This window comes from Scatophagus argus, chromosome 14 (assembly GCF_020382885.2).
Source record: "Scatophagus argus isolate fScaArg1 chromosome 14, fScaArg1.pri, whole genome shotgun sequence".
Lineage (NCBI taxonomy): Eukaryota > Metazoa > Chordata > Actinopteri > Scatophagidae > Scatophagus > Scatophagus argus.
Genome location: NC_058506.1, coordinates 6,312,181 through 6,334,969, shown reverse-complemented (window position 1 = coordinate 6,334,969; position 22,789 = coordinate 6,312,181). Strand labels below are relative to the sequence as shown.

General features: G+C 39.5%; 1 protein-coding gene across 1 annotated transcript; it reads right to left on the bottom strand.

The window, feature by feature from the left end:
* Positions 1 to 1,217: 1,217 nt before the first annotated feature.
* Positions 1,218 to 15,916, bottom strand: flrt1a (fibronectin leucine rich transmembrane protein 1a). The gene is made up of 2 exons (XM_046411666.1): positions 15,805 to 15,916; positions 1,218 to 5,957 (listed from the first exon to the last, which is right to left on the bottom strand). The coding sequence occupies exon 2, from the start codon at positions 5,867 to 5,869 to the stop codon at positions 3,818 to 3,820; it is 2,052 nt and encodes a 683-aa protein (XP_046267622.1). The 5' UTR covers positions 5,870 to 5,957; positions 15,805 to 15,916; the 3' UTR covers positions 1,218 to 3,817.
* Positions 15,917 to 22,789: the final 6,873 nt, after the last annotated feature.

The following is a 22,789-nucleotide window of genomic DNA, read 5'->3' as shown; positions in this document are numbered from 1 at the left end:
ATTATGGTCATAGATAGTAAAAAATGACAGCACATTTTACTTCTGTGGAAATCCAATGTGTGACAGCAAGAAACTGAAGTTGCACTGAAGAAGAAAAAGGAAACAAAACAAAATAATGACAGTAAGGTTTGAAGATTTTGGACCTTAAGTTAACAGTTGGTTAACAGGTGGTTTTCTTGAGTGATTTTTCAGTCCAGCACCTGGAATTCAACTCTTCAATTGTTCAGATCACAGTTGTCCGGCTTAAGCTTTCCTCTAACACAGCCACACATAACAGGACCGTGTAGATATGCAAACATTGCCAAAAGATTCTAAATTCACTCCATCAATCTTGGCTGTTTACAAGCAAAGGAGTAAAATTCAAGGAGTTGTTTCTGTGTTTACAGCTTGCAATGATGCAACCAACAAATTTGTCATGCACAATAGCAAAGAATAAATTGTAAGAGTGCCATCTTCACAACATATTAGTGGATCAGTCTCTCTCTATATATATATATGTATATGTATATATACTTTTCTCACTCCATTGTACAACAATAAATTGAAATTTGCACAGACAAATGTGAAAATTTGTACATTGGCTTGCTTGAAGTGGAACTTAACACCCACAGCACACGACTGTATTCAGTATGTTGATGAAAAGCACCACCGACTTTTGGAAACACTAAATTTGCTGTGGAAACTGTAAAGACATGTGGCTACACATGACAAAATCGAAACTTTTGATCTGACATATTTATCATCCCTTAATTGGTAGACATTCATTTGACATGCTAAATATCAGATTTATTCTGGATCCAATCACACAGAAATGACACTTGATTGAAAATGAAGCTGTTTTGAATCCAAACACTTTCTGTACCTCCTTGTAGTTTTGTGTGATACAGTCATTTCTCTATTATACGACATAGAGGAGTTACTCACATGAGGTGACTCATTTTATGATCCCTTATGACTATATTAAGAAAAAAGTGAATAAAATCCCACTGGGGACATTAACAGGTTAACATTTCATATCACTGCAGAGATGCAGAGGTGTATTTCAGGGTGTGTCAGTACACTGCAACATCATTATTGACGCACTACTGAATCCAGCCATCCACACCCTTCAGTGAAGATGGATGTGATCAGACTTGAAACTTTCAGCCAGAGAGGAGAGTGAAACCCTGGTGTTACTAAGTTACTCTTAAAAGCCTCTATTGTTCTCTCTTTCATTAACTGACCTTTACTCATTTGTACTGAAAATGAAACAACTCTGTTTTCAGAAGGGTATTCAGCTGACACACAGGCACAACTTGCTCAACTTAACTGGAATTTCAACCCGCCAGAGGCTGATTTATCTGTTTCACTTTAAGTATTGCGATGGTCTTCATTTGGAGTTGAGCTTATTCAGCCTTGTGGAGTCCCAGGCTGCACGTCAACATAAAGTCATCAAGGGCAGCAGCCTGGTGACTTTCAAGCTCCATCTCAGCTTGTCCCAAGTGTCCTGCCTCAGGCTGTAGTTGGCACTGTTTTATTCCAGAGCTACTCAGGACCTTCGTCAATGAAAACAATATACAGTATAGGCCTAATTTTTGTTCAAAAGGCAGATTCTTGGACTCTAATTTTATCCCCTACAAATACCTCTGTGAGTTATAAAAATATTATCCTCCGGCATGAGGTGAAATGACAGGTTGCAGTAATAACAAGATTATAAAACTTTTTATTGATCCCCTCTGAAGATGAATTCATAAAGCAAATTCCACACATATCTCAGGTTCACATAATTTTTTACGCAAAGTTATGGCACCATTACTTTCGACAATTTCACCAGAAAAAATATTCATGTGGCTGTGGCCATGGTTTTATTTATACAAATGATGAGGAAGTATGTGTCTTGAATAGACCCACTGTAAAATAGTAACTACACTTTATCAACATTCCCCAAAACAGAAGATGTTGTTTGTTTAAGCCAGTGATTTTGGGTGTGAGATAAAATATACATTCACCTGACATATTGTCTGACACCACCGTAAAACTTTAACAGACAGAACAGTCAAGGAAGCACAGTTGGTTTCCCCTTTGGAAGCAACACAGTGGTAAACAACCGATGGACGATATTCAACCCAACGGGCGAAGCTGAGTATGACAAAAAGATTTATGCACGGGTGAACTCCGCCGCGCCACAGCCATCAATTCTGTATCTTTCTCAGTGCCTGGAGATTTTTCTTTTTCCTCCACCTGTCATTACATTTATCCCTGTTCCCTGCTAAGTGCTAATACATTTACATTTTTAGTGCTGCTCAGTAATAAAAGAGGTGGAATGAGTGGAGGCCTTTTAGCCATTGCTAAAACAAACACCAATGAACTCACCTCACTGAGGAGTCATCCCACCCCCAAACTCCCCCATCAGTCCATCCACCTACTCACAGCTTGGCTGCTGCTCCACAGTGCAGGTCAACAGTGTTGCGGTTTGAGTTTCCTCAGTCTCACTCACAGTCCTTGCCCTCATTTCGAGGTTCACTAACAAGAGTCTGCCTCACATAGGAGGTTCCACATTAGTATTTTGTCCGGTTTGGATTCTCTGTGAACGCTGTCATCACTTTAAGAATGAGGAGGAAACATTTTGCAACCAAAAGTTAGCAAGTGAAGTCACAGGTTAAGCACACAGCAATAAATGGAAAAAGAGGGACTGAGATCTTTCTCTATTGTCTCAGTAGACTGACAAACTACTCCTTGGGTGGGATCTAATTTTCAAATTACATAGTTTAAACAGTCTCACTCAAGAAGAATTCACTTTACTGAATTTAAGAAAGCATGAACTGGATACAGCCATCAAGTTATTTACTTCACTTCTCGTATTTTGTTGTTTAGATGAAAAAAATCCTTCATCCAAGCTGGGTTTCATCAGGAATGACAAACATAAGGGTGAAAATAAGAAGAAAAAAGCAATTTTAGCAGAGACAAAAAACATCACATGAGGAAAAAAATAAATTAATTAAAAGAGCTGTGCAGGATTTGATTACAAAACAAACCACTGATAATAATAACAAAGCATTTTTCAAACACAGCTCAGTCGGTATCTAAGTAAATTATCTACACACTTGTGATGCATCTCATCTGATGCAACACTACAATACTGATCTCAGGTGAATGAACTCGAGAGGTATAACCAAGGCCAGCCAGCCCTGATAGGATCTTCACCCTGCCAACTACTGAATAAGGTAATAACAAGCCTACTTTAAGACATGTGGTTATTGGGTCATTTGAAATAGAACAATTCACAGCTTTACAAAGCCCTTTCCTTGGATAGCTGGTAGGGCACATCAATATAGTTGAGGCATTTGGAACAGTGAGTTGATGAGACTACATACTGTGTATGAATGGAGAGCAGAAAGGAGTACCAGAAATGTCAGTTTCTCATCATTTCTTAATCCATTTTGAATTGACTGCTGTGGCTCCTGTGTGAAAAAGGAACTCTCTCTGCACCTACGAAAAGTTTGACCTTTCCACAGTGTATACATTCTCTGCTTACATGTCACAGGGAAAGAGAAGAAAAGAAAACATACACAGGCCATTACTAAGATGGAGAAGAAACAGTCAGCTGTGCATTTACACCTGGGGCACTGGCTGCTGCTTCCTGCAGTGAACTGTTCCCACATGGTTTCAGTTCCACTGAATCACATACAGTACTTTCAGTGCAGTGAACAGCAGGTAATTTGGAATGGGAGACCAGAAGAAGAAGGCACAGAGGGGTGCTTCAGAAGTGTCCATGCGAAGGGAAATTGTGCATCTATACAGTTTACCAATAACACTGAACAGGATCTGGTACAGTACATCATGTGTAACAGTAGTCTATATCTGGGATTCCTCCTTCTCTGTACCCACGGTTAGTGCCATGTCCTGCATTAGAAACATGGTTGGCACCCTTGTACAGGCCTGTGCCATTAGAGGGGAATATGGTATGAATGATGTAATCTTCTCGTAGGGGCTTAGGCTGCATTGGCTGGCAAGCCGCCATTGGTGTCATCTGGAAACCCGGACCACGAATCTCCAAGATACTATTGTCCTTCTTGGTGCCTGACTCAATGTAATCATCATAAGTCTTGCTTTTTCGGGAACTGCTGCGAGTATAGTGGTCACGGGGACACAAATGCCCAGTCCTATGCCCATACCAACAGAAGATGCCAAAAATAAGAGCTAAGGATACAATGGCGGTAGCCCCACCAATAATCCCCGCCAGGGGCAGCACTGTCATCTGCTGTGAGTCCTCCTCCTCCTCCTCCTCCTCCTCCAGTGGGCTGAGGTCTGACGTTTCAGCTTTAGCGCACACCAGAGCTTCATCAGAGTCGGCATCTCCAGAAACTGCCCCTTTGCTTTCTGAACTTGCAGGGAGAGGCACCATGCAGATGATGTAGCTGGAGTGTGGTTGCAGGGAGGTAAGCAGGTACTCTCGACGGTCACCCCGGACAAGAGTTTCCGTGATTGATCCCATAGCATTCCCAGTACCCAGTCGGAGCCAGCTCAGCCTGAATGAGGAGCTGGGCTGGGCCACGCTCCAGGTAACACGGACACTGTTGTGAGAGAGGGGCTTCACATTGAGGGCCAGGCTCTTACCCACACCACTGCTGCTAAGAGTATAGTCTAAACCAGAGTCAGGAAACCCCAGACCAGGCCGCTTTGAGCGGAGAGTGAAGAGAGAGCCCTGCGGAGGAGTTTGAGTGGTAGAGCTATCAACCCCACCTCCGATCGTTTTGTCTCTGGTCCCTGCTGTCCTCACCACCTCACATTCCTCCATTTCACTGGTGAGGTCTATCAAAGCCATGTCTCGCACTCTGTCGGGGCCATGGCAAGTGAGACCTCTCACAGTGATGGAGTTACCACGGGCATGCAGCCAGTCATACAGCCAGCGCAGATTGCATCCACAGTGCCACGGATTACCTCGCACCAACAACTGACCAAGGCTGTCCAAGTCTTTAAACAGTCCCCTCGGCAGAGTGGTCAGGTTGTTTCCTGACAGGTCCAGCCTCTGCAGCCTGCGCATGCCATCCAAGGAACCACGTGGCATATGAGTCAGGGCATTATCCTGTAAAGACAGACGTTGCAGATGCGCACTGGGCAGGTTGACAGGTGGGGTTTGGAGAGAGTTACGGACTAGGGACAACTCAGTCAAGTTGGAAAGGCGGGAGAATGTGTCATCGGCAATGCGCTGGTTTGCCAAAAGGTTCCCATCTAGGACAAGACATCTAAGTGAAGTGAGGCCTCGGAAGGCATGGGTTGGGATAGTGGAGATTCGGTTGTCATCCAAACGGAGTTCTTCCAGAGAGGCAGGCAATCCTGAAGGGATACTAGACAGGTGATTGCGTGAAAGGAAAAGTAGGCGCAACCTTGGATTGTCAGCAAAGGCCTGGTCCTCAATACTGACAGTGGAAATAGAATTGTCATCCAAGTGGAGTTTTTCTAGCAAGGGCATCCGAGCCAGCGCACTACGAGGAATAGTGCGTATGTTGTTGTCCTGCAAATGCAGTTCACGGACAGATGGTGGCAGGTGCAGGGGGAATTCATCCAGTTCATTATCATAGAGGTAGACCACACGCACAGCAAGATGGTGCTCCAACGAGGTGGGCAATCCCGGATTGTTTATGTGGTTGTTCTGAAGATAGAGGACAGATGCTGAAGGAGGCAGTGATGGGATGGAGCTCAAGCCACGATCATTACAATAGATAAAATCCTCATCACACCTGCATACAGATGGGCATATCATGTCCATGTCCCCAATGTACCCTTGAATCGTGGCTGCAGCAAACTGAAGCATGCCAACATGTAATGTCAGGCAAAGAAACAGCATAAAGAGCCGAGCCTGCAGTTTAGTCACTCCTACAGGTGCCATTATGGTGAATATAAGCACTGTCTTTCTTTTCAGGTGTGTTGTTAATCCTCAAATCGTTGCTGTGAGCTGGAATCCTGTGACCTCCGCCCTTAAAGAGAAAAAGAAATTACAGTCAGCACTGATGCACAAATTAATTAGTTAACATCCAGAGGTAACAAGACAACTTAGGTGATTTCAGTGAAATATCATGACCTCAGCTTCACACTAAAAGTCTATTGTCTTATGTCCTTAAGAATATTAAGAATATGCTACAGTAATCATATCTTAACAGAAGCTACACCGATTTTTTGAAATAAATAACAAGATTGTTTTTGTTCAGAACTAATGAACATTATTAGGGAGATGTTCACACATGGATGGATCTGTGAGGATCCCTATCACAGCCGCTCACAACAATCTGTCATCGACTCAAAGCCAAGAGACACAAATATAACTGTACAGCCAACAATCATTATGTTGAATTAACATCAGTAATCCAAGATTACAGATAATTACAAGACAAAACTTTAGTAGTGTCCTGTACTGAATTTTTAAAGCAGAGTGAATATTTAGTTTAGAGCAATTACTCTGAGACTGACAAAACCAGCCCTACATTTAGAATTAAACCTTGTGTGTGAGTATGAAGTCTTGAGAATATTCTCCACTTCTAAATTGTTTAAAAGATCTTGAGATGATACATAACTCCATCAGGAGTTGCCGGCAGATGGCTGCATTAGCCAGACAGAGCTGTATACTTTTCATTATCAAGAAGGAACACTGTTTACAAAAAACACATTTTAGCTCAGAGCCATTGTCTTCAAGAGGTTTTCATTGGACAGTCAAGATTACACTGGGGACTATAAAACTCCATCCAAAACCTCTACACAAATCCTAACTTCTTAATTTAGTTGAACCAAATAAAGTATATTTCTAGTCACCGCAACTTCGCTGTGGGAATCTACAGGAGCTATAACCAAAATTTGACTGGCTGTTACTGGTTAAGAGAGACATGTCATAACAGTAAGTGCATCATTGACTATAGAGATCTGGAAACCGGTAAACTGCAACACAGTGACAACTTAAGCCCATCACAGTCTTCAATAACCAGGGCCATTAGTCAAACCGTTAAGGCCCACACAGCAGCAAACATAGTCAGGCTGTAGTATTGATTTTCTCACAAATCCGAGGTGATCTGCCAGAGCCAGTCGGCTCTCATGCAGATTACAAGACTCCCAGGAGTGTAACTTAGACAGCAAGATAATTAACCAAATAAATGACAACTCTGCTGAGAGTTGACTTTGCAGGTTGGAGAATATATATTTGCAAACATTAACATGTATATGCTCATTCATTACTTCATTCATCATTATGAAAACGTTGCTGACAAACCTTATTGGTATTTCACTAATTTTCAAGTGTAATCAATCATTGTTTGAAAAAATAAACAATGCCAAACACACAAACAGTTGTTCAATTGGGATCATTTAATGGAAAAGTAATTACTTTATGTCCTTTGTCATTTCAAAGGTTTAGCAATTTTAATTTCAAATGGAGGACTTATTACCACTTTTAATAACACTTATTCTTCACTGTGTGTTGATGTGAGCTTGACCATATGGCCATCCAATTCACCACTATATTAGATTTGATTTGGACTTCAGGGACTTACTGTCCGACCTATCTGGACACGTTTAAGTTGCCAGTAGGGTTCTTCAGAAGCACTTGGCCAAACAGTTTCGAAAAGCCCCTCCCCTTAATCAAATCTTTCCAACATTGGAATTGCGGTGGACTGTGTCCAACAATGTGGACTGTATCCAACAATGTCTGTAATTTTATAAAACCATCAATCTTGCATTCACACCCACCTTACACAGAGATTGGCAAGCTGTTACTCAGGTTTGAACTTCTCTCTCTAGATCTCTAGTTTGAATTCTTGACACAACTATTTCTGTTATTTTTCATGAGAATGATATCAGAAAATGTGTTTGTACCAATCTCTACTCAGTCCTGAACAACATCACAGAGGAAATATCATTTTTAAAGCTAGCACGTGTAACAAGTTTACTGAAAAATACTTAAGTTTGTGACAAACCTTTTTACTTCATTTTCTTCCATGTTGTATTATTTCACATGTAACACAGCTGTAAGAGATTTTTAGGTACTTGAAGGTATTTTGTGCTTCTTTGCCCTGTTCTGTGCAGATATTGTTCATTTAATTTTACATTTCTTATCCTGACAGAGCAGAATGTTACATGTAGAATTTGTCTCACTCATACTAACAATCTGTTCACCAAGATGTTGTTCTATTAACGTGTTTCTCAGGCTTGGGATTTCAGAATAATAATGTAGCTTCAGCAGGAAATGAATGTGTCATAGTGCAGTTATTAACAATGTCACCATCTTTTATAGCCTTTTATATTTCTTGTTTTAGTTGTTGGATTTATGCCTGTCACCATCAGCTATAAAACATCTCCACACTCACTCCCCACCAATCATGAAACTCTGTTTTTGTACTTATTTCTACTTCCCACCTCTTGATGCTGTGAAGTGGTGTCAGCTCAGTTCAAGTGGAACCTGAAGAGTAAAATCATTTCTGAAATTTAAAAAGTGGATATTGTTTATACACTTGGAGCAGTTCAATACGAATTCATTTTATAAGTAAGAAGAATTGGCACTGTACCCTGCTGTAAATGTTCATGGTTTCAGTGTGTGTGTGTAAGAGGTTGAGTGGTGCTAAAGAATGGATGACTTTTGAATCCCAGGAGCATCAGCAGTAGGTCTGAACACTGGGGTATTTGGGTCAGCCCTTTAAAAACAAGATAGATGTGGTGTGAGATTGAAGTGGTGCAGAGAGCCAGAGGGATTAATGGAGCATATTGAGATGTGACTCCCTGGATTAAGCAGGTACTACAAAGAATTGCAGACAGTCATTTCAGGATTTTTTTTCCTTTGTTGCCTTATGGTTGCTCATTTTTCCTCCATTAGAGTATGATATAAAAAGCATAAAGAGCACCTGTCTGCTCTTTGTGTTTGTGCGTGTGAACGTCTCTGCTTTGGAACTACTGTGTGTTTGTCTACCCATGCACAATCACATTGCAAACATTAACCCATATGGGGACAATCTATAGGGTTTCAGTCTACATTTCAGTTATCTGTTGAAGGGAGTAAAGCAGGGATGTGGGGTAATGTGTTAGCTAGACAGCCAGCCGCCTCAGGCAGTGTACAGTCCACACAACAACCCCCAATCTAATACTGGAACCCAAGACTGGATCGATTTACATAAAAAACAGAGAGGGAGAGAATGACAGAAAGCAGCTATGAGCAAGACCTTTGAATCCCATCCCCCCCATTAGACCCTCACAGAGGGACAGGACTGGGAAATGTGGAAAACTGGATTTTGGATGACCGAAGGGGCTGCTGATGTATCAGGAAATCCACTCTACTGATGGCAGTGAAAAGATAATAGTGGCCCACATCTTATCTTACATGCATGTAGATGGATTGCATTTTAGATTTACAGATTGAACATGCAGAAAGGAGAAAGGATGACGCAAAGCATGATGGTTACGGTGATGACAGAAATAAATCAAGGGATCTGAAACAAAGAAAAAAAGAGAGGCCAGAAAAGCACGGGCTATTCATCTTACTTGATCGCAGATGTTGCTGTGTTTTAATCTTGTGTGTGTGTTTGCAATAATGTACTACAATCTTCAAGCTATTAAAACATGGAGATAAAAAATGGACTTTAATCCCCAAACGAAACAAACAAGGCACAAACACACACGGCAGTGTACAAAACAACAAATATTCTACTCTCCACAATTTGCTTCTTCCGCAGATAAAAATCATGGTCTTCAATGTGAGTGATGTTCAAGTGTTTTGAATAATGCCATCTATATTCATCGTCTCACATATTTTCAAACCAAATGAGTCCCTGCGTTTGCAACTCATAATAAATTATAATTATGAATCATTTGATGTGCCGCTGCATTACAATCCTTTTAACTCTCTTGTCTTCTCCTCTTCCTTGAAATCATGCCATGTAAATATGCTATATAAACTGAATCACATGTTAAAGACTTAATGAATAATGTTTTTTTTCTTCATACAAAATCTTTTTTTCTTGCCTTGGTTTTTGCACCGATTTCCTGGCATGGACAAGTGATTGGATTTGCACTAAGCAGTTTCTCATCTCAGATGCTGACACAGAGACCTTGGTGACATATACAAAGATTTGTGTTTCCTGATGAAAATAGTCAAAAAATAGTCATAGTTATTTTTGTCATATACGCTAACAAATTCAAATGAACAAAAAAACTATACCGTCTGTTGTGTTAAGATGGATTAAATTTAAGAAAAAAAATAATAATTTACATATTACACATGTAAAACTAGATGTGGATTCAAAGTCATCCAGTGCCTTGAATACACATATTTAACTCACTCGGTGATATGTATACTTCTAATTGCTATATAAATATAAATATAAAAGAAAAGTGGCAATGAAAACAAACTGAGAACAAAATATAAGTAAATATAGAAGCTACCCCCACCCATCCTGGTGTGGGGGTGTTTGTTGGTGGGCACACAGGTCACAGTGAAGTGACTGTGACTTGATATATAGCTCTACGGTAATATGGAGTGTTTTATTTTTACAGCACCATAATATGTTCTGTTGTGCCACCAGTCTAATTCCCTGTCCTCCCTACTGCAGTTGCTGTGGCCCCTGCATACTTTTGGCTCAGTGTTTCTTCCTGCAGACAGCAAGATTACAGGTAAATCCTTTCAGCATTAACAAAAGAGCTGCAGCTCCTTGCAACAATATGCTCTTGTATTGTGTGCAAAGGTAAGAACAAATCTTACACAATGCTGACAGGGTTTTGGGGGACTTCTGTTCAAAATGTAGGCAGCATGCTAACCCTGATCAATAGTGTAATCCAGCACGTTTCTCAGGGGTATGACAGTAATAGTCACCTTGATTGAGCTGTACTGAATACTGAGGTTTTGGGGAAAAAAATGTTTGTCTTAATTATCACCCCATTTCAAAAATATTACTGAGTAATTCAACAAATTATTAGATTTTTTTTCTTTCTTTCTTTTGATTTTTTTTCTTTCTCGCCCATAGTCAGCTGGGATAGGCTCCAGCTCCCCCGCGACCCTGACGGATAAGCGGTATAGAAAATGGATGGATGAATACATTTTGGAAAAAAATACCTTTCTGATATCATGTATGACTTTCCTGCATTTCTTTGCTAAATAACAAAAGCAACATCTGGCCGACACCTCTGGGTTTAATCTGTCAAGCCATTTAAAATAAAAGTCTTTATTTAATGGGAGATTTGCTGTTCAGCCATATTGGTGGATGATACAATGAGATAGCATGAGCCTGGCAGACTGGTTGGCAAGTAAACTTTAGATGTGTCAGTCTATGTCAATGGTCATAATGTACTCTTTGATCAATGCCTCACTGGCTTCTCAAGTCATTTGCACCCCTTTCAATGTTGCTGTTTTTTCCAGTTCTGTTGGTGCTACTTAAAATAGAGAAAAAAGTTTATTCAAGAAGAGTGTAGGTTCTCTGTTTTGTTTTGTTTTTTTAAAAAAAACATACTTGATCATTTTCAATGGGACTTATAAAGGCAAATTTATCTTCTGCCTTTGAGTCAGGGAGTCAGGCTGTGGTTGTCACGCTTCAGCTAGGCCTCTGATTGGATTTTTTTATTTGTGAGAAAAGGAGAGAGGGAGATTGGTTAGCTTAATTGGTTAAATTTGAATTCAACCCTGACAAGTTGCAATATAAATACAGGGCTGTGGGAGGCCCAGACGGCAGCTGAGTCACATGACAACATTGTGCTTTCAGGGTGAAAATTAACTTCCGCATCAGAAAAACTACAGAGGGAAAAGAAGGGATAACATTAATGGAAAACGTCTCTGTATCCCTGACACCTTTGCAGGGCTGTCAGGTTATGTCTGGCAGCCATACTGGTGGTCCAACAGCCATGAAAAACTGAGAATGCCTACCATCTCACCAGTGCTATAATGATGTGAAAAATATATGTGCTTTGAGTGTAAACTGATCCTTTCACCTGTCATGTAGTTTTACACATCAACATCAGCCATAGCTGCTGGTTGAGACGTACTGCAACCTTTAAGGGAACAGCATTTTACATCTTTTTCTTTCATTAAAATCTAATTTATGTATGTATTTATATTCTTATTTGTGACTGTTCATATTCAACACTGTAAATTTGGATGAAAGGTGAGAGGCACGTTCTCACAAAAAAGGAAAGATCACATTCATTGCACTTTTTCCATTTGAAGACCCAGATGGTGTTATTTGTGTTGCATTTATGTCCTGACTTCTGTTTCTAGCAGGCAGCTGTCACAGAGCTGGCATTATAATCACAATGAACAATGAAGAATTTTGGTTTTTGTTTTAACATCATGGTGGTTGTTTTTCCAGAAAAGTGAAATATTAAAAAGCCTTTCAAAGACAGATATTCAAAACAAAGCTAATCTATTGTTGTTTCCTTGTAGAGTTAGACTGATATATCAGCAGATATTAGCTTACTGTTGATATACATTATCGGTATCTGCATGAAAAACTGCCTTCTAAAAGGCAAAAACTGCCTTCTAAAAGGCAGTTTTTCCTCACCACTGTCGCCAAGTGCATGCTCATGGGGGAATATTGGGTTCTCTGTATTACAAAATTTAATTAGAGTTTGGTCTAGACCTGCTCTAATTGGAAAGTGTCATGAGATAACTTTAAATTGAATTGAAATTGAAATTGAATTGAAATGTGTAAAATACCAACACCAAATATCGATACCAGTATCAACCTCATAAATCCAGTATCTGTTGGGATAAAATGTGTTAATGTGTTACAGTGCAGCCGCAAAGATACCATGAGGACGTTGCCAAAAAATGTAACTGGCTGCCTTTGTTTCTCCTACAAGAGTGATGCTGGTGGAAATTATTGGTAGTGAAGACAACTTTAAGTAAATTGAAGTAATCTGCTCTTTTTCAGTATGTACCAAAGTCATTTCCACAAACCTTCTGCACCCCGCAATCACAGCCTTCCATGAATGAATGAAAATACCACGCTGATTGCACATCAGCAGTCTCCATTCAATAAGAAGAAAAGCCAACGGCTAAAATTTTCAGGTTTATCTTTGCTGTAACTCATAATCTTCCAACCTAATATTTTTTCTATACACACTGTGAGTATTTGTGGATATAACTCAGTTTATCCTTGGCCACAACTAAATTCACATCCTCCACACAAAGAAAATCTAATGCAGAACTGTTGATTCAGTGTTTGGCTGGGCTGGTCACAGGCCAGTTTCCATCACATGTTGGTGCTGTGACCTCAGCTACAGCGTTACTCATCTCCCCGTCAGCTCCTTGGATCTTCATATTCTCATCCACACCATCCACACACCAATTTACACATCAAATCCTACACTGTATTTTCCAAAGTCGAAACATGTTTGTGCATGTATTCATGTACCCAGCCTGGACATCTGAGGACTCAATTTCAGTCTGCTCTGGTTTAACAAAAGCATATTTTTCTAGTCGCTCTCCCTGTCACAGTTTCCCCCTCATGTATGTGGCTTGTGGGACCAACTAGGCAGCTGACTGAGACCCAGTTTTCTTTTGCTTCATTGTTGCGCAGTCTTCCTTTCACTTTTGTCTGGCCTGTCACCTGTTTGTGTTACGTTTACAAATGTCCTAAATCGTCTACATTGACTGAATTTCACGTTTTCATCTTTTTCATATTTTATTCCTTAGCATTCAGTCTGTAGCAGCATCTTTAACTTTGTCTTTCCTTCTCTATCTTTCTCTCTTTATACAAAGTTTACTTAATCCCATTTTAAAGTCTTTAAAACATCCAAGCAGAAATGAAAAGGCTCTTCCTTTGAAGAATTCAAATAAAAAATGGCAATAGTTAAAATCCACGTTTGTCTAATAAAATCTCGTCCAAAGGGAGAACAGCAATGCAACTACAGCGCTGCTAAATGAATATATCTGAATTAAATGTAAGGAACCATTGTCTTGTGAATTGTCATTGTAGTTTAAAAGGCACTTGTGTATGCATGCAGGCTTCTGTTAATAATGAAGTAAATATGATCTTGTGTTGTCACTCTTGGAGCTGTATTCGTTTGTCTTACACCCTGTAAGAAATCACAGTGGATAAATAGATACAGGCCGCCTCCGGGGCTCAGAAAAGATCCTGTGCAGTGTACCCTTGACTTCTCAGTGTGTGTGGGTTTCTCCTGCATGAAATATCAGATGTGGGAGTGTTCAGATCTTAAGAAAAAGTTGCTTTGAATCCCGAAACGCTTCACACAGTTGTTCACTCTCTTATAGCTCCACATGATCTCACTTTCACCCCTTGGAAGCTGGATAGACTGGGTTCAAAACACATACAGAACATACTGTTTGTTTGTTTTGGAGTTTTGTTTTTTTTTCAAGCATTTTGCCTGATTTAGATCTGATCAAATCTATAAAAACATTGTATTAGAAAATAATTTTTTCTAATGTAATTTGAAGCAGAATTATTGCTCATATTTGGAAACCAGAGAAGCCGGTGGATAATAAACCAAATTAACTAAAATCCTGCCTCTGTGAACCAATATGTGCTTGTTTTGAAACTGAAAAATACACTGAGGCAGTCTTGGTGTCACTAGATACAGTCCACTTGGAAGAATTGAGCGATAGCAGCGACTTAGTATATTTCATTAATGGGTGCTGACTTTTGGTGCAACCTTTACTGATTGCTTTGTTTGGCCTCCTGCCCAAAAGGAGAAAATGAGGGGGGGATAGTCGAGCTTTATTGCTCACTATTTAACCGTTGATAAGCGTTAGTTTGTTTAATGGCTTCATTTATCTCTTATTTAATTACTGCCACCATCTGAGAAAGAGGTACAGTCAAGGTGCTCCTCTTGCTACAGTTTCAAGGTCTCATAACTTTCAACTTTCCTCAGTGAAACAGAGTGCTAATGTGTTTTCTTTAAAAGGCTTAGAGGATGAAAGAAAATTTCAGTCACAGAGAGTTTTCTGACACCAAACAGTGATTCAGTTACTTTTACGCATTTCATACAGTGTGTTGTGGGCTAATACTCTTGAAACAAAGGCTCAAACACACAAAAGATGACAACATTATTTTGTCAGAATCGAGTTAAAAGAAATGAAACTCAGCAAACTGGTTACAAATCTGTTGTTATTGTGCAATAGGCAGAATATTCATTTTCTTTGAAGACTCTGGAAATATTTGAACAACGTTAACTGTTGTTAATCAACTTCATGAGTTTTTTTCAAATTTGACAGGTATTTAATTTTCCGACAAACAGATGCTTAGCACTGTGACTCAGGTGTAATGCTAGTACATGTCTGGTACTGTCCTCATGTACTCATCAATCATAGAACTAGTCCAGTACAGGCACACTTGATACCAATTCACTGCAGCTCATCAGTGCAGGAGTCAGAGTGCTGACAGGATAAGCAATGATGACAAAAAGTAAAGAAGATTGCAAACTACTACTATACTATATTCTTCTAAACTGTCAAGACAATTGTCTTGAGGAGGTCCAATAGGTCCAGTCTGTCACCCTGTAGCTTGTTCAACCCAGACAATCAGCCAAAAAGTCTATAATTCATATGTCACCCATTCTGCGCATTTATATTATTCTCAAACTCCATCCGCACTTTCTTTTTAAGTGAGAGTATTTTATATCCGTATTTGATGTCTACAAGTGTCCAAATATAATTGTACTTGACCAAAATACAGCATGTAATACCAGAGTTACAGTAGCATAAGCAGACATACAATACAGTCAGTGGAAATCTCAAATACAGAAGAAAATTCTTGGATTATATTAAGGTTTTATCAAAACAGAGCTACAGGTAGAATCTGTACAGATATTTTTAAAATATATAAATGAAGAATATCTGCTTACTTTTTGAAGGGGGGCTGCCAGGGCAGGAGGTGCTGCAGCACCATTTGCACTGTTATGCTCAGCACAGTTCCCTCAAATTCCACAAACTGTATCTGCTCCGGCTTTCGAGGACATGCAGAGAAGCTGGTTCAGGAGGTGCTGCGAAGGGCTGCGTTCTCACTTCTTACTTGAACAACTCTCTTCTTCTGGGCTTTTATGTTCAGTTTTGATGTTGATTAGTTGTCACCACTGGCTTCAGATCAGTTCTCTGTGGAGAAAGAGAGTGACAGAAAAATCACAAGGGAACACAGCTGACCATCAGTGCCAATCAAATGTCACATTTTTTGATGAAACTGTAATGGCATTACAGATCTTCCAGCATGACCCCCTGTAGTGGGTTGTCATTTTGTATGTTGTATTTTTGTTATTATTTTTCATCATCTGCACTCAGAGGATTAAGTGATTTTTAAATGATATTTATTATTTATTTATGACTTCATTTAATCAAAAAATGTAAGAGGTTTTAATACCAGTTATAAAAGGATAATGTCTGCACCACAACAGTCATTTAGGATGTTAAATCAAAGTTCAAAAAATGCTATCAATGTCAGCTAAAACATGTTGCCGTGAAATATTTTCACCAAAAAATCCTAAAACCACGTTTTTGCCTCTAACCTCACAAAACTATTGTCAAATACTCTCCACTCTCTTGTTAAGCTCCTTCCTACCTCCGCTTCGAGGGTTCATACTTGGAAAAGAAAATAGTTAATGATATATCAATCTCCAAACTACCAACCTCCACCAACCATCTCTCGTGTTTTCCCAGACAAGACCTTGAAAGTCTGCCAGCGGCCCCCTCCACCCTGATCTCACTGACTTTCTTTCACATCCGTGCTGATTGTGTCTCTTTCTCGCGGCTAACATCGGCTGCTTTGTGACACAAGGCGGCACGCCATCTTCTGTCGAGTCAGTTCAACTTACTCCACTTGTCATGACACCAAACCTCATCTGATCAGGCATCTAAAACTACAGAATAGTATTGTTCCTTTAACATTTATTCCTGGAGTCTTCAATGTGCTGCCTCCAGTGAGCTCTGTTTAAATCTTTTCCAGAACAAACAAACTAAACAAGATTGCTTGCATCTTTTATTTTCTGAAACACTCACTCAGAGTACATGACTTTTTGAGGAATTTCAGCAAGGTTCCTGCAACAGGTATTCATGTCCTGAAACTCTGACAAAACTGAGACAACTGCAACAGCTGTTCAATTTAGGACCAATTAAAGTATGCTGAATTGGATATCAGCAGTGGCTGTTTGCAGTGTACCCACACTCACTTCCAAATTTATAAGTTCTTTTTTGCTATAAATTCTGAGCACCTTTATGGACAGTCATTTGGTATAGTTGTGGGAGGCAATGATATCATCAGAAACTCTAAGTCATCCTGGATCTAAAAATACATGTATGATATCTCTGTGCTATATGTGTTGTATTTAACTGAGTCATGACTCAGAGAATGAGTGCGGTTTTGTTTCGTAACGTAATACTTATTTGATTGGGTTGGTTATTCGGCCAAATTAGCACATCAAACTACACTAACCGACGTCTACATTATTTTCATTGGTATGCATGTGCTGTGCACCACAGTATCTTTGCCTCAGGTCTCTCCCTCCGGGCCCCCAGGGGGAGGTGCGCCTCGCTGTCTGAAAACCTGATGTAGGTAAGTAGTTACCATACATGTGGATGTAAACCTGTACTCAGAGTTGCAAATGTAATCTTGCCATTGAACTGAAACTGAAACAAATGCAACATTTGAGCAGACTATTATTTAATTTCCGTGTACCATCAGTTATACGGTTGGGTTATGATTAAACAGTGCAGTGCAGCATACTGAATCGAATCAAAGTGATGCAAAGGAATATTTGATGTGAGGGCCTGGTTATTATGGTGCTCGTGTCACACTTAAATATTAGAGAAAAAAAACAACTTTGCACACCAATGACATAAGAAACAGGTTTATTATCAGGATAATTATGGTAACTGACTATGCCCATAAGGGGAGTAGAAAAGAAGTTAAAATTAGGAGTCACTGTTTTGGAAAAAATAAAAAAACTGGGGCTGTCTAACTGTTGATGATACAAAGTGCAATTAATGCAGTTAGCACATGTGGATATATATGTTCAATATTTCTTTGTTTGTTTTTATTTATTTATTTTTTTTTGACTGAATGAAACACTGCACTTACTGAGTAGATGGCAGGTGTTCCAAGTCAAATCCAAGGTGTATGTTTAGGTTTAGGCAACAAAAGCATTTGGTTAGGGTTAGAAAACCATCAAGTTTTCAATTCAATTTCAATTCAGTTTATTTATATAGCACCAATTCACAACAAAAGTTGTCTCATGACACTTTTCAATTAGAGCAGGTTTAGACCAAACTCTTTAATTAAATTTTGTAATACAGAGTACCCAGCATTCCCCTCTTGAACAAGCACTTGGCGACATTGGCGAGGAAAAACTGATTTTTAGAAGGCAGAAACCTCGGAGCAGACCCAGGCTCTAGGTGGGCAGCCATCTGCCTTGACTGCTTGGGTTAAGATAGAGAGATAGAGAGATGGGGGGGTAGCAACAGCAGTAATACCAGAAGTATTGGGACTGTAGATAATAATAATGATGAAGTATACAAAAGGTACTGTGGTGATTATGATAACAATAGTGGTGGAAAACAATAGTGGTAGTAAATTTCAGTGATATGTTGAAATTCAGTTCATGAAATCTGTAGGATTGGTGTACATGTACATCTTTAACAAAATGGACAGTTCCTACAAACCCTGACTGAATATTTTGTCTTTTCTTGTCAGGCTTCTGGCATTAATACATCAATTTATTCAAAAAAACTGAGTGAAATCAAGAGTTATTACAGGCAGAGTTGCTGCCACCGTCTGTCCAGCCAATGGTCACTGCTTTTAAGAACACTGTGTTACGGGTATTGTGAAATGAGTCTGCCTCTTCCGCTCCAGGGGGGCCCAAAAGAGCCAAAGCATCTTCTTTTGCAACAATAAACCCCTTGGCTCTGTCACCACATCCCATAATTCCTCCTATCATTGCTATGACACTTAACTGACCTTTTGATTCCCAGCACTGACACACAGGTTGAGTTGCATATCTCCAATTTTCTAGTTGAAATCTCCAATTGGATTTCTGCCAAACACCTCCCGATTGACCTTGACAAGACTGAGCCGCTGTTCTCCTCTCAGAAATCCTGCCCTTAACAAGAGCCGTCAATCACAATGACACCCGCACAGTCGCTCCTGCCCGGGCCGACGATTAGGTTGATCTTAGACAACCAACTGCTACAGCGGCTATTGCAGATTTCCTGTGTGTAAAATCTGCTGACTCAGATGCGGTTGCTTGTGCAAACACTCTTTGTCTCCCATCTGGACTGCTGCAGCTCCAATCTGGCTGAGCAACCAGAGATTAACAGCAAGTTGCCAAACTAAACTTCAAAGTGTACTTTGCTTTGTCTCCTACAATTGTAAGAAAATAGTGGTTTTATATATATATATATATATATATATATATATATATATATATATATATATATATATATATATATATATATATATATATATAATTCCGCTCATCTTATTTGAGTCACTGAAGAGATTTTCAATCTGTATATTGAATGTCAACATATTTACACATTACCTAGTCTCAAATGTATTAGAGAAGCTTTGGCTTTCACATTTGTCCATAAACAATCAAAACAAAACAAACAGCAAATTACTAACATATAAGTGAAAAGGATCACTGTAAATTTCCCTGTTGGTTTAACTCAATGGGCTTCCCTACTGAGACTGCTGGCCCCGGACCCGGTTAAGTGGAAGAAAACGAGACATGACAAGATAACTGGTTGATGGGGAAAAACACATAAAAGAAGTTCAACAGTTTGGGAAATATGTCTATTTGATTTCTATAGATAGAAAACACCACTTTCATGTCAGTTAGGTACATATGAAGCTACAGCTGAAAGACTGGAAGCACAGAGAAACAGCTAGTCTGGCCCCACAGTTGCCAACTCTTATAAGCAACTTTGAGCTTGTTTTTCTATCAAGTCAAATACTGGTAGTCGTGGGTTCCTTGTTTGGGTTTGTTCCCTGTACGTCTTATGTCTCTCTCCATTGGTAGTTTGTCCTGTTGAAAGATCTGTCCACAACCCTTCACCCATACACACAGCTGACAGTGAGTGAGAATTTACAAATCAAAATTGCGTTTTCTGTAGCTACTTCACTGATAAAGCCATAATCTGTATGTCACGCTTTGGAAACAAGCACGTAATGATTCATTTTACCTACAAAATGTCAAGTGTCCATGTTGAGGTTCACGCTACATTGTTACAGCTCTATTGCTATGGTGTAGCACTATGTTACTGTTCATAAGGGTATAAATAAAAGATTCATATGAGTGCTTTTGTGTTTATACCTCACTGTGATTGAATGGTGATAGGCAGCAAAGGTGCAGAACCTGAAGCTAAAATGATTCTACACACACGCACACACGCGCACGTGCTACTCTCACACACCCTGTGATGTGATCAGACTTTCAACACAGCTGCACATAATGTCTATTCACTGACAGGGAGGTGGTGGAGAGCAGCATGGACTGGGATGACAAAGATGACACATAATTGAGACAAAACGCACAAAGTCAGATGATTTCTCATGAACAGTTAGCTTGGACCTTTCTTTATCATTGTACCAAAGTTGTTCTCACCCTTTCCTATTCAGTGCTTTGCTGTTTCACTTTTCCCTCTGAGGCCCATCTCAATGACAACTGAGAGAGCATTCTCTCTTCCCTCGTTAACTGAGGAGTGCATCAGTCCTAATAAGAAAGCTTTTACACGGTTAATTAAGAGACACTGTAATGCAGTATGTAATGCCCAATTTACTCATCTCATTCTCCCCTCCGTCCTCTTTAATTTCATTCAGAATCAATCTGTCGGACTCTCTTTTCTTCCCTATTATGTGGACTTTTCTACATCTACGCTGAGCTTATGGCTGTCCAATTTGCTCGTGCCGGCTCCATTTTGAGCCTCTCCAATGGTTTCCTCTTCCACCGAGCTCTCTGATCGACCATTTCTTTTAATTCTCAGCCTTGATGTTTCTAATTCAGGGCAGAGGAGAGGGGAGAAAGAGCAGAGGAGAAAAAAATGGATGCAAGAAAATAAATGAGCTATTTGGGAGAGATATTAGGATGATAAAATGCTGGAAACAGCAAGCACGACAACACAAATATTGGCGGGGACTGAGCCGTGAGGGCTTGCCAGTGCAACTAATGTAAACATGGAGGGAATATAGAGTGGAGAGGAAAAGAGGAGCTGTGAAAATAGAGTGGGATAGTGTTGAAGTGGAAGCGGATGAGTAAATAGACAAACTACACTTTAAGGACAAGGAGTAAAAAGAAGAAGAAGAGGTGTGGACGTTGAGAGAAGGACACAGACAAAGCAGACAGTCGAGAGGCGGAGCGAGCTGAGGCTGGTGTTTCAAAAGGTCTGCACGTTTAAACATTAATTAAAAGTTATCCACTGATGAATTGCCTTGTGATGAATTGTTTCCCTTACCATAAAAACTGTGTATGCATCCCAGAGGAAAAGAGGCAGGCCACTAAATCTGTCACCCATGTTTTTCATGCTCTCTGCCTTTGACAGTAATGAGCCAGGCCAGTATGATTGGCTGCTCAGCGGCTGATTAAAAGTAGTTTCCTCTAATACATGGATTTACTTTGACATTTCTTGCACAGGGAAACTAAATGGCTTCATAACACTGATGAAAGAAGTTATTTTCATTAGCGAATCATCTCTTGATTTGTTCTTTGGCTTAAAAAATAAATAGTTTAATCTTTAGAATGTTAAAACATTGTGAAAAATGAGATTGAGTTGATGTGCAAATTCAGCCAATATTGAGAATATATTAAATAACAATGTGACAGTGTGAAACAAGATTGGCACAATATCAGATTTCCAAGAATACAATTACAGTGGCCAAACAAATTCACAATAATTATGGATTTTTTTAGAAAAATGCTATCAGTCAATTTCATATTAATTGTGTGTTGTTGATTGTGTGTTTTGACTTACAATATGTGTAGGGAGGTAGAGAGAGTCTGTAAGCAGAACTGTACAAGAGTGTTCCAAGAGATCAATTATACTTAATGAGCAGGGAAGAAGCATCCAGATTAACTGATAAATAAAAGATCTTCAAGGCCTAACATCTGCACTGGATTATTCACTCATTATCATATCTGTATTTCTAACACAATTTCAGTATTTGGGTTATAAATATCATGGTGATCATCGGTACAGGCTTTTCTGCAACAACCTCAGTGTGAATGCTGCTTATAGATGAACCTACAGGGAACTATATTTGTCTTTTATGACAAACAATGTGTTCATGATAGTAAGTTAGATAAGAAGGAGATTTTAGCAGGAAAGCTAATGTGGTTGTTGTCTGGCTGTGGCTCTTGTATGGCAGGCTGCTGTTCTGCTGCTCAGTGTAACTCCCTGCATATGATAGACTGCTGACTGCACTGCTTCATGCAAATGTGTTTCTGCATCTAAATGCACAATATACATTTCTCTGTTGTTTTTGTTTTCTGAGAGAAGAACACAGGACACGTGACTATCAGAGCTGATATGTATACTGTAAAATTTAAATTGCTTGCTTGGCTCAACCCCCTGTATAAAACCCAAAATATGGTGGAATTTTTGAGATGCTGGGCCCATTTAAAGTATAGCTTTTTTTTTTTTAACTTCTGTCAATTATTACACTATCTGCTAAACACCCTGTTCCTGCTCAAATGTAAATATGTGATGTTTTTCCTTATTTTAGATAACAGTAACCTGAACATCTTTGCACTCCAAAACAAGGCATTTGAACTTTGTTCTGTGAGAAAATCTGACAATCATTCTTCATTATTTTCTGGCTCTTTATGGATATGGTGATTAATTGACTAA

Coding starts and splice junctions, on each gene's coding strand:
- flrt1a (XM_046411666.1), bottom strand. CDS start 5,869: ATGGCACCTGTAGGAGTGACTAAACTGCAGGCTCGGCTCTTTATGCTG.